At 44.2% G+C, this 15,304-nt stretch overlaps 1 protein-coding gene across 1 annotated transcript in view; it reads left to right on the top strand.

The window, feature by feature from the left end:
* LOC140493450 (SITS-binding protein) overlaps positions 1–13,411 on the top strand; it is an 85,056-nt gene extending 71,645 nt beyond the window's left edge. The window contains exons 7-10 of the mRNA XM_072591894.1: positions 1,473–1,609; positions 11,039–11,160; positions 11,467–11,646; positions 12,463–13,411. Of these exons, the coding sequence (XP_072447995.1) occupies positions 1,473–1,609; positions 11,039–11,160; positions 11,467–11,646; positions 12,463–12,663 (640 nt within the window). The 3' untranslated portion in view covers positions 12,664–13,411. The remainder of the gene's footprint in view (positions 1–1,472; positions 1,610–11,038; positions 11,161–11,466; positions 11,647–12,462) is intronic.
* The last annotated feature ends 1,893 nt before the right edge of the window (positions 13,412–15,304 follow it).

Below are 15,304 nucleotides of genomic sequence, written 5' to 3'. Positions count from 1 at the left end.
CCCGTTAAGTAAACTGGCCAACAGTTGCCTGTTTCTTGTCGCCTTCGCTTGGTAAATAAAAGGCACTATTTTAATTGTTTCAAATAGTTTGTACATAACAAAGAGTTCTTAATTCCTTTTTCTGTTTTATTTTGTTCTTTGGCTTAAAGTACTTTGGCAGCCTCTTATGAATAAGTTTAGTGATTGACCATCATGATAAACATATAGTAAAAAGGAAGCTTAAGGTATAGTAATCCAGATTTCAGTCAGGGATCAGACTTCTCCAGTATTACCATCACCTGGAGTCATGAGGAAAGCAAATGGAATGTTGGCCTTTATTGTAATGGGCACTAAAAATAAAAGTAAGGCAACTGACTGCCCTTGGCATCAAAGCCATATCCGATTAAGTGTGGCATTAAGGAACCCTAGCAAAACTGAAGTCTGTAGGAGTCAGGGAGAAAACTCTCTGTTGGTTGGAGTCATACCTGGCGCATAGGAAGATGGTTGTGGTTGTTGGAAGGTCAGTTATATCAACTTTGCAGGACCTCTGCAGGACCTCCTTAGGCCCAAACATCTTCAGCTGTTTCATCAATAACCTTCCCTCCATCAAAAGGTCAGAAGAGGGGATGTTGGCTGATTTTAGCACAAATGTTCAGCATCATTCTTGGATGCAACTCCTCAGATACTGAAGCAGTTTAAATGCAACAAGACCTGGAAAATATCTAGGTTTGAGCTGAGAAGTGGTAGGTCATATTCACACCCATAAATGCCAATCAATGACTATCTTCAATAAAAGAAAATCTTTTGACCACTGTCACACTTGCTGAATCCCCACTATCAGCATTCTAGTGGTTGCCATTGGCCAGAATTTGGCTGGCAATTCTGCAATGACTTAACTCACCTCCTGACTTCTCAAAGCCTGTCCATTATCTACAAGGCAGTGTGTGATGGAATAATCCACTGTTCCCTCCTTCGACCACTGCTGTTCAGTAGCATTGGTGTGTATGATCTACAAGATGCACTGCAGAAATTCATCAAGGCACCTTGATAGTACCTTCTAAACTCAACCTTCTAAACTCACAACCGAGGCTACCAAAAAAAAGAGAAGGAGCTACATGGGAACATCACCACCTGCGAGTTCCCCTCTAAGTGACACATCAGCCCTTACAGTTCCTTTACTGCCTCCTTGTCAAAATTCCTTGTATTCTTCTAAAGCAGAGTCCATCTTTCTCATTTTCAGTCCTTTGTCCAAAACCAATAAAAAGTTGTGGTCTGTTACACTTTGGGAGCTGCAGATGGTGTCTATTGCCTTGAGTATCTCTCCCTGTCTCCATTTCAGTGAGTCTGTCTGTCCCTCTCTCTCTATTTTACCTTGTTACATTATGGCTTTCATTTCTCTGATCACTATGTTTAACCAATGATATCAAAGGATGATATTGTAAGCGTGATGCTTGCTTGCTTGCCAATTGATAATGTCACTATATATACCACAGGACTGCTCATATCCCTGTCTTTGTTCGGATGGCTCCTCGCCAGTCAGACTGGAGTTATGCAGGACTGAAGGGAGTCATTCCCACTGTTCTTCACTACAGCTTGCTGGGTTACAGTTTCTTCATTCCGGATGCTGTAGGTAATGTAGCAACAACAGAAACCAGTTGGGAGCACAGTCAGAATTAATTTCTCTCTTCATCCTCTACGTATTTCTCTTTCCTTTTGAAATTCAAACACTCCCAGGGCAGGTACAGAACTATGTTAGATACAGAGTAAAGCTCTGTCCAATGTAATATCAGAGGGATCATTGATATCATGATTGCCTTTAACAGTTTCACTTTTGTTGTTCATTTTGAACGTGCTCTCCTTTCGGAGTGCTGGGTGTCAGAGTTTCACTATGAAGGGAATAGTATAAGAGAAACATTCAGGCTTTCTTCTGCATTTATTACTTTTGTAGTTATCTTTGTTGAAGAAAATCGCACCTCTTTTCTTGGTGCTGCACTCACTTATCCCTTTGACACGTACCACCTTGAGACATTAAAAGTTGAAATATTCAGGAATGACTTCTGTTACCTGGAGTTATTCCAGATATTTCATTTACCTTGTGATACGGTATCTCATCCACTGACTTTGCCTTGGACTTCTGTCTCAAATTCCAATCCACTTGAAGGCAGAGTGAAAGTTACACAGGAACTGGTCATAATCTTTCAATCCCACTTTGGTTCAGGGACCAAGTCAGGTAGATGAAATGTTACACAAAGAGAACAAAGAACAAGCACAGGAACAGGCCCTTCAGCCAATCATCATGTCCTAACTAAAGAATGACCCTTATGCCCTTGTTTGGTTTGAATCCCTCTATTCCCTCCCTATTCGTGTAACCATCCACATGCCTCTTAAATGTTGCCAATGTCTGCTTCCACCACCTCTTCAGGCAGTGCATTCCAGGTTCCTACCACACATTGCATGAACAACTTCCCTCGCACATTTCCCTTGAACTTGCCCCCTCTCACCTTGAACCTGTGTCCCCTTGTAATTGAAACTTTAACCCTGGGAAAAAAGCCTCTGACTATCCACCCTATCCATGCCTCTCACAATTTTGTAGACCTCTATCAGGTCTCCTTTCACTCACTGTCTTTCCAGTGAAAACAATCCTAGTCTTTTAACCTTTCCTCATAGCCAATGCCCTTGAGACCAGGCAACATCCTGGTGAACCTTCTCTGCATTCTCTCCAAAACTTCCATGTTCTTCTGGTGGTTTGGCGACCAAAACTGCACACAATACTCCAAATGTGGCCTTAACAAGGGTTTCATGTAGCTGAAACATGGTTTGCCAATTCTTGTACTCCATACCTTGGCCAATGAAGGCAAGCATGTCACATGCCTTCTTACTCAGCTCAGCCACCTGTCTGTCCACTTTTAGGGAACTGTGGACCTGCAAGCTCAGATCTGTCTGTAAGTTAATGTTCCTCAGGCTTCTGCCATTTTCAGTATAATTCACACCTAAATTTGATCCTCCAAAGTGCATCATCTCACATTTACCTGGATTAAACTCCATCTGCCATTTCTGTGCCCAAGCTGCCAATTTATCCATATCCTGTTGTATCATTTCACAATCGTTGGCACTATCTGAAACTCTATCAATCTTCATCTCATCTGCAAACTTACCAAATCAGACCACCCACATTTTCCTCCAGACCAATTACATATACTGCAAACAACAGAGGACCTAAGACTGATTCCTGTGGAACACCAATAGTTACCAGTCTCCATTCTGAAAAACACCACCACCCTCTATCTTCTGTGACTAAGCCAGTTTTGTATTCAACACTGCTGTTGAAAAATGCTCACTACAGGCCAGTCAGTGTAACCTTGGTGATGGGAGAGGTTTTTGATCTGTTCATCCAAAACAAACTCAACAACAATGTAGATAAATTGGCATTAATTAGGGGAAGTCAGCCCGGATTAGTTAAAAGCAAATCATGTTTAAGTAAATAGATTGCATTCCTTTTAATAAGGTGCCAGAGATGGTTGATGAGTGTAACGTGGTAAATGTGGTCTACATGATCCTCTGAAAACATTCAACGAAGTGCTTTTTGATAAAGACTTTAGTTTGTTTATAGCTGAAGAGGAGGTCATTCTGCCCTTGTTGTCCATGCTGGTGAACAGTGATTGACTCCATTAATCTCATTTTCTGACTTCTGGCCCAAAGCCCTGGAGGCTATGACAACTCAGGGGATTGTCCAGATTCTGTTCAGATCTTCTAAGATTTTCTGTCTTAATTCATCCCCATAACCTCAGCCAATTTGTGAGGTACAGACTCCTATCATCTGAATGAAAAACATTCTTCTCAACTCTCCACTTTGCCTTCTACCTTTTGTCTTAAATCTATGTATTGACCACTCTACTTTCCAGTTACCTTCCACTTCAACACACCACTATGTTCCCTGGCCAACATCTCTGTCTCAGGCCTACTGCAGTTCTCCATTGAGGGTCAGCGCAAGCTTGGAAAACAGCATCTCGCTTCCCACTTGGGGACCCTGCAGCCTCAGGACTCAAGTGAGTTCAGTAATTTTAGGTTTTGAACATCATCTTCCATGTCCTTACCCCAACCCCCATACACATGGGCTGCTACCACAAACAACTCTTTGTCAGCTACTATTTGTTTCCATTAGTAGCAACGTCGATGAGGCAGCAGCTGCAGCTTCGGCTGTACTGTGGGCCCAGATCAGAACTCCTAGTGATGTCAGCGAGACGTGGAGGACCACTGGGGATTGACTGGACTTGGAATGGGGCCTCATTGCGGCCCAGAGATCGGAACACCTTCGAGAAACCCCGGAGCCATGTTTGGCAAGAAGGACTGTAAAGATGAACATCATTTCTTATTTTTCTGCCTTTATATTGTTCTATCAATTGAACAGAAGATGAAGCTCTATTTAATTCCTTTTTAATTCATTTTATAATCCAGAATGGTGCCGGATTGTGGCGACTTTTCACTGTATTTTCCCAAATACATGCCACAACAAAATACTCATTTGCTCTTTTATCCTTTCATTCATTTCATCCTTTCATTCATCACATCCTTTCATTCATCACATCCTTTCTTTCATTTCATCCTTTTACTCATTTCACCTTTTCATTTGTTTCATATATATGTATGTACATATAGATCTTTCATTGTGTCAGCTCTCCCCAATTGCATGAGCTCTCACTTTTCTGGGTTGAATTCCATTTGCCCATGCTCTGCCCAGCTGACCAGTCTTTTGAGATCCTCGGACGGGTTAGTTATCCTCCTCACTCTTCACCACCCTACCAATTTTTATGTTATCCATGAAATTCTTGATTATACCCCCGACATTTAAATCCAAGTTATTAATTAATAAACATCAAGGGCCCTGTGGCACTGCACTGGAAACAAATTTCCAGTCATGGATGTATCCCTCTACCATCACCCTCTTTCTCCTGCCTCTCAGCCAATTTTTGGACCCTATCTGTCACTTTTCTTGCATCCTTAGATTTGTACTTTCTTGACCAATCTTCCATGAGGGCTCTTATCAAAAGCCTTGCTAACGTTCATGTAGACCACATCAAATGCATTATCCTCATCAACTCCTAGTTACTTTGTCAATAAATATGATCAAGTTTGTTGAATACGATCTTTAACAAATCTAAGCTGACTATTCCCTATTAGTTCTTGTCTTTCCAAGTACAGATATATTCTGCCCCTCCAAATTCTTTCTAATAACTTGCCTACCACAGAAATTAAACTGGGCTAGCTGTAGTTTCCTGGTCTATCTTCCCTCCCTTTTTAAATAATGGGACAATGTTAACAGTCCTTCAGTGCTGTGGTACATAGCCTCCTCCAAGAGCCAGGGATGCATCACAGTTAAAATCCCCACACTGAGGCTTACCAGCTAAGGTGAAGCTCATGGAGTAAAAACGCAAGTTCAGCAAGGACAGAGAGAGCTGTGTTGAGTGTTTATTTTCTGGGTTAAGAGTGGTATGTAGTGAATTCTTCCAAGGGTCACTACTGGGATCACCTTTTTTCTCAGTGAACCTTTCCTGGGTCTGAGGGTCACAATTTCAAAATTTGCAGGTGATCCAAAGCTGGGAGGCTTTGTCACCAGTGATGAGGTTGCTAAACTTTATCGAACATACGTTGGTGTGATGGGTGGACAGTTGGATGCTAAAATTCAACATGGGAGGATGCATTTTGTTCAGAAGAACATGAGTGGCGATGTGCAATAATCAGTACGACTTTCAAGGAAGTATGGGAGCAGAGAGTCCTAGCCATAAATGTGTTTCAGTAATTAAAAATAACAAGGTAGGTTGAGAAAATGGCTAGTAAAGCGTACAGTGTATAGATAGAGGTGTATAGAATGACAGCAAGGAAGCTGTGGCAAACGTTCATAAAGTGCTAGTTCAGCATCAACTAGATTGTTGTGTCCTGACTAGGACACCACACTATAGATAAGATAAGAAGGTATTTAGACAGGGTGCAGACAAGAATGAAGAACTTCAGTTTATCGATATAGTGGAAATGTTCAGATGGTTTTCCTTGTGACGAGAAGATTAAGAGCAGAATTGTTAGAGGTATTCAAAATCATGCTCCAGGATGGCAGCATGAGACAGAACCTGGTTAATCAGTGACTGGCTAAGATCTGACTGTGAGAAAGTGAGGAGTGTAGATGTTGGAGATCAGAGTCAAAGAGTGTGGTGCTGGAAAAGCACAGCTGGTCAGGCAGCATTTGAGGAGCAGGCAAGTTGATGTTTCAAGCATGAGCTCTTCATCAGGAATGGGAGGTGGTGGGGCGGGGGGGGGGGGGGGGGGGGGAGGGGGAGGGGAGGGGAGATAACCAAGAGGGCTGAGAGATAAATAGGAGGGGTGTTGGGCTGGGGGAAGGTAGCTGGGAATATGAGAGATAGATGAAGGTGAGGGTTGAAGGTGATAGGTTGGAGCGGATAGGTGGAAAGGAAGATGGATAGGTAGGACAGGTCAAGAGGGTGGTGCTGAGTTGGGGGTTGGATTTGGTATGAATTGGGGGGAGGAGAGGTAAGGAAACAGGTGAAATCCACATTGATCCTGTGTGGTCGGAGGGTCCCAAGGCAGAAGATGAGACATTCTTCCTCCGAGCATCAGGTGGCTAGATTTTGGTGGTGGAGGAGGCCCAGGGCTTGCTTGTAGAATGATACATTATATGCTCTGCCACCTACAAACAGACCCCACCACCAGAGATATATTTCCCTCCCCACCCCTATCCGTGTTCTGCAGAGACTATTCCCTCTGCGTCTCCCTTGTTAGATCCATGCCCCCCACCACTCCCAGCACCTTCTCCTGCCACCGCAAGAGGTGTAAGCCCTGCACTCACACCCCCCCCACCTCACATCCATCCAAGGCCCCAAAGGATCCTTCCACATCTGGCAGAGATTTTCCTGCACCTCCACACATGTCGTCTACTGTATCCGTTGCTCTCGTCATGTCTCCTCTACACTGGGGAGATATGATACCAACTTGCAGAACATGTCAGGGAACATCTCTGGGACACACACACTAAACAACCCCACTGCCCTGTGGACAAATAGTTCAACTCCCCCTCCCACTCCGCCAAGGACATGCAAGTCCTGGGCCGCCTCTACCGCCAAACTCTAGCCACCCAACGCCTGGAGGAAGGACGCCTCATCTTCTGCCTTGGGACCCTCCAAACACATGGGATCAATGTTGATTTCATCAGTTTCCTCATCTCCCCTCCCCCCACCTCATCCCAGATCCAACCCTCCAACTCAGCACCACCCTCTTAAATTGTCCTACCTGTCCATCTTCCTTCCCACCTATCCATTTCACCTTCCACTCTCTGACTATCACCATCACCCCCCACCTTCACCTACCTATAGCATTCTCAGTTACCTTCCCCAGCACCACCGCCCTCCCATTTATCTCTCAGCCCCCTTGGGAACCCCACATTCCTGATGAAGAGTTTATGCTCCAAGCGTCGACTCTCCTGCTTCTCAGATGCTGTCTGACTGGCTGTGCTTTTCCAGCCCCACACCTTTTGACTAAGATCTGTGCTGTCTGTGTGTGGGAGTGAGGGGGTAGTGAATCAAGGATCTGAATTGGGCTATCTGAGACTGTCGGCAGGTCAATCAAGGCTTTCAAAAGCAAATGGTGAAACACTTTAGATGAGGAAATAATAGGCTATAGGAAAGACTGGTTGGTGGACAAACTGAGAGAGTAACCATGCATATGACAGACTGAATGGCCTCCTTCTGAACTGTAACCATTCTGTATTTAAGTGAATGCAGAACAGTCCAACACATAACTTGTCCATTTGATGTCACGTAGCAGTCGGTGAAGCCAGGTCCGTGGGGATGATTTGAGGCTAGTGATGGTGTACAGGTTTCAAACAGTCTGTTGACAGAGGCACAAGATTGTTTCATCACTGGAGGCAGAGCAAACAACATTGATCCCATGTGTAGAATCTCACTATCAATGGCAGGTCATGACACCTTTCGTAGGGATTTGCTTTTCTTTACTTAATTGGAGTATTTGGTGGGGATAGTGTTAAGGGAGCTTGACTCTATCTAACCTGGTGCTGTCCCTGTTCCTGGGAGTGTTTGATGGGATAGTGTAGAGGGAGCTATACTCTGTATCTAATCCCGTGCTGTACCTTTTCTGGGAGTGTTTTTTATAAATTCATTTGTGGGATATAGGCATCACTGGCTGGGCCAGCATTCATTGCTCATTCCTAGTTGCCTTTCAGAAGGTGGTGGTGGTGGTGAGTTGGCTTCTATAGCCACTGCAGTCAGTTGACCCACAATGCTGTTAGAGAAGGAATGTCAGGATTTTGACTGAGCAACACTGTAGGAATAGTGAAATATTTCCAAGTCAGGATGGTGAACGGCTTGGAAGGGAACATGTATTTGCTGCCCTCATCCTTCTAGATGGAGGCGGTCGTGGGTTTAGAAGTTGGATTTGTGCTTAATGAGGACAGTGCAGAAGAAGCTTTACTCTAACTCATAGAAAACCCATTCCTCAGATACTCATTCATGCATTTTATTATCCTTCTGCCATTTTGTGGTCTGTTGAATTGTGAATAACTGAAAAATTAAAAGGAGAGATTTATATCAGCAATCGAAGCACTTCTGTCACTCCAGAGTATTATGTCCATTCATCGAAACATAGACAAGCAGAACAGGACAGGTTATTTGGTGCATCAAGGCTGCTTCATTCATTATGATCATGGTTGATCGTCCAACTCAAGAGTTTGTTCCTGCTTCTCCCCTAGATCATTTTGATCCCTTTAGCCCCAAGTCCTATATCAACTCCTCCTTGAAATCCTACAATATTTTCGCCTCAACTGCTTCCAGTGTGAGTGAATTCCACAGGATCACCACCCTCTGGGTGAAGAAATGTCTTTTTATCTCAGGCCGAAATGATTTACCTTGTATCCTTAGACTGTGACCTGCTTCTGAACTCCCCAGTCATTGGGAACATCTTTCCTGAAACTACCCTCTGGTCCTGTTGGAATTTTATCAATTTCTATGAGATCTCTCCACCCCCTAGCTCCAGTGAAAGTCGTCCCAATTGATCCAGTCTGTCTTCATATGCCAGTCATGCCATGCCAAGAAACAGTCTGGTAAATCTTTGTTGTACTCTCTCTGCAGAAGGAGCATCCTCCCTCAGACAAGGAGACCAAAACTCCAGGTGTGATCTCATCAAGGCCCTGGACATCCCTGCTCCTGTACTCGAATCCTCTCACTATGAACGCCAACATTTGCCTCCTTCACCACTTGCTGCTCCTGCATGCTTATCTTCAGTGACTAGTGTACAAGTGTACCCAGGTCTCATTGCACATTCCACTTCGTGTTCCATTTATAGCCATTCCGATAACAATCTGATTTGCTGTTTTTACTCCCACATTTTCACTGTCAAATAAATGAAAGAGAGGTGAATATTCAGACTCCACATCTCCCCACTCCTTCTCCAACACAGACCAGGCCCAGAGTTGTTTGATGTGATTCCTGAACACATCCTGTGTCAGGTGTTGGGGGGACATTGAAGAGAATAGAAACAAGTAAATGGTTAAGATGGAGCTTTATGAGAAGAAGGAAAAGCTCCCTGATCTAAAGTCAATGCAGTCTGTCGGCAAGCTCTCGGCCATGTTTAAAATCAAACAGTTTCCTCTGGTGCATAATGCTTGAAGGCCAAGGAGAGTGCCAGTTCTTCACAGTACTAGCCCATTCTGCAGGCAGGAATGACCCTGTACTGTGACTCATTCATTCCATGCAGTCACACCTCCTGTGCTGGCTAATCTACAAGGCCCAGAACAGTAGTGGGGAGGGGGGAAATGACTGAGACACTCAACAGTAATCCCCCCACCTTCCTGGTATTAGCTGAAATGACTAAGCTAACTGTAGCCCTCACCCTCTGCCATTGGCTGGTTCAGCAGCTTCAAACTCCTGCTCATACACAGCTCCCCTTGAGAACTGTCACTGCCTTAAAAAAACATTGCAAATGTCACATTAAACCTATTCCTTTGATATATGCTGATCTCTCTCCAACTCTCCACTCTTACAGAACAAATTTTTCCACTGTCCTTTTTCTACCTCTTCCAATGAAAGCCTCTTCCCAAAATCGGAACTGATCCAGCCTTCATTCCGTTTAAAACTCAACCTCACTTCCCCATGAGTGGTTAGCCCACTGTTAATTGCTAGTCAGTCAGTCACGTCTAACTGGTAACATCTTATTAAAGCTCCATCTGAACTATTTACTCCCATAATCTAACTCTCTCACTCCCTGTCTCAGCGCGTTCTGAATGTGTTGACCATCTGTAAGGCACAAGTCAGGAGTGTGATTGAATACTCCCCACTTACTTGGATGGGTGCAGTTTCAACAACACTCAGGAAGTTTGACATCATCTGGGATAAAGCAGCCCATTTGATTAACACCACGTCTGCAATCAACCACTCTCTCCACCACCAACGCTCAGAAGCAGCAGTGTGTACTACCTATAAGATGCACTGCACAAATTCACTAAAGGTTCTTCAAAAACACTTTCCAAACCCATGATCATTTCTACGTAATAGAGCAAGGGCAGCAGATACATTATAAACACCACCTCCTGCAAGTTCCCCTCCAAGCCACTCACCATCTTGACTTGGAAATATATCGGCCACTCCTTTACTGTCGCTGGGTTAAAATACTGGAATTCCCTCTTGAAAGGCATTGTGGATCTACTTACAGCACAGAGACTGCAGCAGTTCATGAAGGAAGCTCACTACCACTTTTTCAAGGGCAACTATATTGGTAATGCATGTTAGACAGCCAGTGATGCCCACCTCCCAGGAATGAATTAAAAAACTCTAGGAGACGTGCTCTCCTTACTCTTTCTCTCACTGCCCCCTCTCAGTGTCCACTCCCAGAATCCTGGGTCTGACTCTGAAGTATACACCAGTCCTACACGTGGTGTGGCAGCAAATGGTGACCCCTCACTCTCCCTCGAAGTCTTTACTGGTATTGTGTTTCAATGCAAACCTATTGGCTGATCTTCACCTTGTGGTTTTCGACCTTTCAGGAGGCTCGCTGACAAAGGGGTTCCTCGCAGATGAGGAACTATTCATTCGTTGGTTGCAGATCGTGACCTTCTTACCAGTAATGGCGTTCAGTACACCACCCTGGGTCTTCGGTGAGAACTGGGTAAGTAATGATAGGTGGGTGGAAAGGAGCTAACGAACAGCATTTGGGTGAGTGTTTGAGGGTGTACACTAACTTCCAGTCTGTAATTCACTCCTGGGTTTCTATAATTCTAAATATAAATCCCACCTCAAACCCCTAATTAGATTCAAGTCTGTAACTTGCTATGTTATTCTTCCTACCTATCAACCCCTCAATTAGATTCTAATCTGTAACTCACTCTGGGTATCTGTTATTCTAAATGGAAACCACCCCCTGTGGACCTGGATTATGAATCACTGTTGATTCGTGTGGCACTCTCTGTTGCAGATTGTGAACGTGACTCAGATGTGCATACAAAGACACCAGAGCTTTGTGGTGCCACTCATTAGAAAACAGGCTGTAGAGCTGGCATCCCTCGGGCACCCTGTGTTTCGACCACTGTGGTGGGTCAGTCCAGATGACCCAAAGACATTGACCATTGATGATGAGTTTTTGATTGGAGATGAGGTATGAGCACGTGCTGTCAGTATGTTGTGTCTCAGGTTCCTGAGACCAGCTTTTGCTTATTGCTTGCTGCCTGTCCTACTCATATTCCTTGATGAAACACTAGGATTATTGGTGATTATGAATCTGCAGCCCTCTCACTGCTGCAAGGGCAGCAGATACATTGGAAACACCGCCTCCTGCAAGTTCCCCTCCAAGCCACTCACCAGGTGTGAGGAGTCGGGGTTGGGACTGGGAGTCTGGAGTTAGGAATAGGCTGTAAAGTTTGGGATGAGGTCAAGTTTATTCCAGACATGTGGCAAGTTTGGGAATGGTATGTAGTTTTTGCGGATGTAAGACGAGCACAAATGAGGTTTTCCACAGTCCAGAAGTGGAAGTAGTGATGGCAATGGGTCAGTATTCCAGAGGGGGATGAAGATAGTCTCAGTAATGGAGGTACCTGGTTGGAAATGTCATCAAATGAGAAGCACAGAGTTATTGGTTAGAATGTGTAGCAGGAGTGAACATAATGGCCTACAACTTCCCAGTGTATAATTGAAGAAAAGTATTGCATATCCCAGGAGAAGAGATTGGGAAAATAGCTTAATAGTGGAGGGACTGAATGAAAACTGGGGCTGAGGTAGAGCTGGCTGTAGTCAGTGTCTGTATAGGAGCTGATTCTTCAACTGCCTCCCATACAGGGGTATCATTAAGACAAAACTGAAGTGACTCTCCCATCATGGGCTTTCATCGTTCGCAGGGAGTGTTATGTGGGCACACTAAAGATTGCTGCTGAATCCAGTGCTAGCTGTGTATAACCTGTCTGTTTCCTGCATGCAGGTACTGGTGGCACCAGTGACGGCACCAGGCAGAGTTCACAGAGACATCTACCTGCCAGGAAGCAGCTACCAGTGGAAGGATGTGAGCACTGCCCAGGTATTTGATGGTGGTACTCTCCTGCAGGATTATCCAGTGCCTCTGACCGATGTGCCAGTTTTTGTCAGGCAGGACTCTGGAGACAGTCAGCAAACTGCATCCTAGGTCCATGAAGAGACCAAAACAGTTCCTTATTCCTGGAGAAGCAGATGCCTTCCTGATCGGAGGGTGACTGCCCACAGTCTCCTGAATGTCAGCATGTGTCTGAGGAAAGGCACCAACCTGCCAGTTTTGTGGAAGGAAACTCACAAACATTGATTCTTCTCGCTATCGATGTAACTCACATTGCCAAGAGGTTTACAGTCCCAGCACAATGTGCTATCCCAGTGAAATCGATAGGGCACTGCAGACTTAGCTAAAGATGCTTTTTAGGCCCTAATTTAGGGTCTAGGCTTATGCCACAGGCCAGAGACCAGATCAAGCCAACTTTCTCTATCTTTATCACAGCCATCAGCCATTTACAGATTACTTTAACACATTGATATGAGAATGTATACTGTCACCAAGTTGATCCCCAACCCACAATCCCAGGACAGGGTTACATACAGATTAAAGCTGACTCTACTCTATCCCATCAAACACTCCCAGGATAGGAACAGCATGGGGTTAGATACAGAGTAAAGGTCCTTCCATAATGTCCCAATCAAATAGTCCCAGGACTGGGTTAGTCACAATGTAAGTCTCCCTCTGCAATGGCTCCATCAAACACTCCAAGGACAGGTACAGCACAGGGTTAGATACAGAGGAAAGCTCCTTCTCTGGTAAAATACATAGCATGCTTTTTATGTGAAGATTGATTTATAATAAATGTTCATCCCTTAATGAAGTAGAAATTGTGCCTTTAACTGTCAGTCAAAGCAATTACAATCTGTTTAAACAGAGTAATTAAAATCTGTTTTTGTATATAGATGTGAATTAAAAACTAATGCTTAATCTTTTCTGGAAGTTGTACAGATCTTCATATATCAAGTCACGTGCCACATCTTGGAGGCTGGTTTTGAATTTTGTTTCAGTTCTCAATTCCTGACAAGAGAACTTGTAAAAACATCTGCAATATTCCAAAATCCAGTCAGACCCTGCTCCAGTCAGTCAATATTAGTTGCTTTGCATTACATTCAAAGAGCTGATCTTGCTGCCTCTTGTTTGTGTAAACCACCTAGGTGTCTGTCTGAGCTGGAATGTCTTCCAGAGACTGCAAGCTTATATACTAACACTCCCAGCTCCAAATCCTTGGATGCCTTTCAATTATCTCTCCATCCTCACTTACAAGTGTTTTACTGTTAGTTCTGTATTTAGGTCAAAATCCTGGACTTCATTTTGTCACAGTGTTGCTGCTGTGGCTCCACCAGTGGAATGCAGTGGTTCACCAAGGAAACCTTGTTGAGGTCGAATGATGGTGACCGATTAATCACCAGCTATGGTGCATGTTGAGTGAACGTTGAGATGGTGGAGAACATGATGCCGAACTGCTTTATTAAACCTATGGGTCTGCTTGGAAATGCTGCAGTTTGTTCAGCTGCAAGAGAGTGAGAGGACTTTCCTGAATCTGCAGTTTCTCAGCAGTTTGGGTAGGAGATGGGGAACCCACCAACAGGCCACCCCTTCCAGCAAGGTTCATCTCTGGTCTGTTTACTCAAGTGTCACCAAATTGCAAGGCACTTCTGAAGAAATATTTGACGAATGTCTTGATGTTACAAATAGCCACATTAAAGAAGTGTCTGATTTAGTCGGGTGCTAATGAATGCAAAAAAGACACAGACAATTCCAGCTTTTGTATTTCTAGAATGATGCCTGAGATTATCAAAAATCAGGAACCTGCCTAGAGTGTTCACCACTGGACTGATCTTATTCAATAATATTCCTTTGCCTAGACCTCTGATAAGAATCAGAATGACAGGTTTTGTGGTAAATTTCTAGTTTCCATAGGTGATGCTCCTTGTGTTCTTCATCTACCCTTACTTTCCATCTGATCTTCACCCATTCTCTCCCATAACGCTCCATAGCTGCTTTTCACTCTTGGCTACCCTGAGTGACTCTGCAAGCATGTCATTTCTTTCCCTCGTGGTGAATAAAAGCTGCTGAGTTCAGAGGTAACAACACAAAGCTGCAAGGATTTTCAGTTCCCAAATGATTAGATTAATCCTTCTCTGCCCACCACCTTCATATTTCTGTAAAATCCCGTTGTTTCTGACCATGGAACCTGCCTCAGCCATGCCAGGCTATGTGCTGCAAGACAGTCCACAATGAATTTCCAACCACATATGGGAGGGGCTGTCATCAAGGAAAATGTGTGTCTCAGGAAATCCATTAAAAGGGATGGGCTGGTGGCTGCTGCAGTCAGTAATGTTGAGATAAAGAACTTAGGCCCCGCTCCTTCATTGACCCTTATCAGGCTTACAGCTGAGCTTCAGAGAGAAGGCTTTATGGCTAGGGACATTTTTATTCAAGGACTTCGCTTTCCACATGGATCTATCCAGACTCCATTCTGTATGGGAAATATTAACAGTTATTGAACTAGGGCAGGAGAGGGTGAGGGACAGAAATGAAGACCAGGAATTAATAGCTGCCTTATAAGCAGGAGTCTGGGAAGTTTGTTCATCCAACCTGCTCGTGAGTTAAACATCTCACATCCCACTGTCTGTCCGATAACTCCCTCTGCAGGCTGCCAGGGTGTGCTGCAGATTCCAGTTTTGAACTCATACATTGATGGTTAACAGTGAAACTGAGCAACAATTCAGAGACAAGA

Source organism: Chiloscyllium punctatum, chromosome 22, assembly GCF_047496795.1.
Source record: "Chiloscyllium punctatum isolate Juve2018m chromosome 22, sChiPun1.3, whole genome shotgun sequence".
Classification (NCBI taxonomy): Eukaryota; Metazoa; Chordata; class Chondrichthyes; order Orectolobiformes; family Hemiscylliidae; genus Chiloscyllium; species Chiloscyllium punctatum.
Note: the sequence above shows the minus strand (reverse complement) of the source record. Positions and strands in the feature narration are given on the sequence as shown.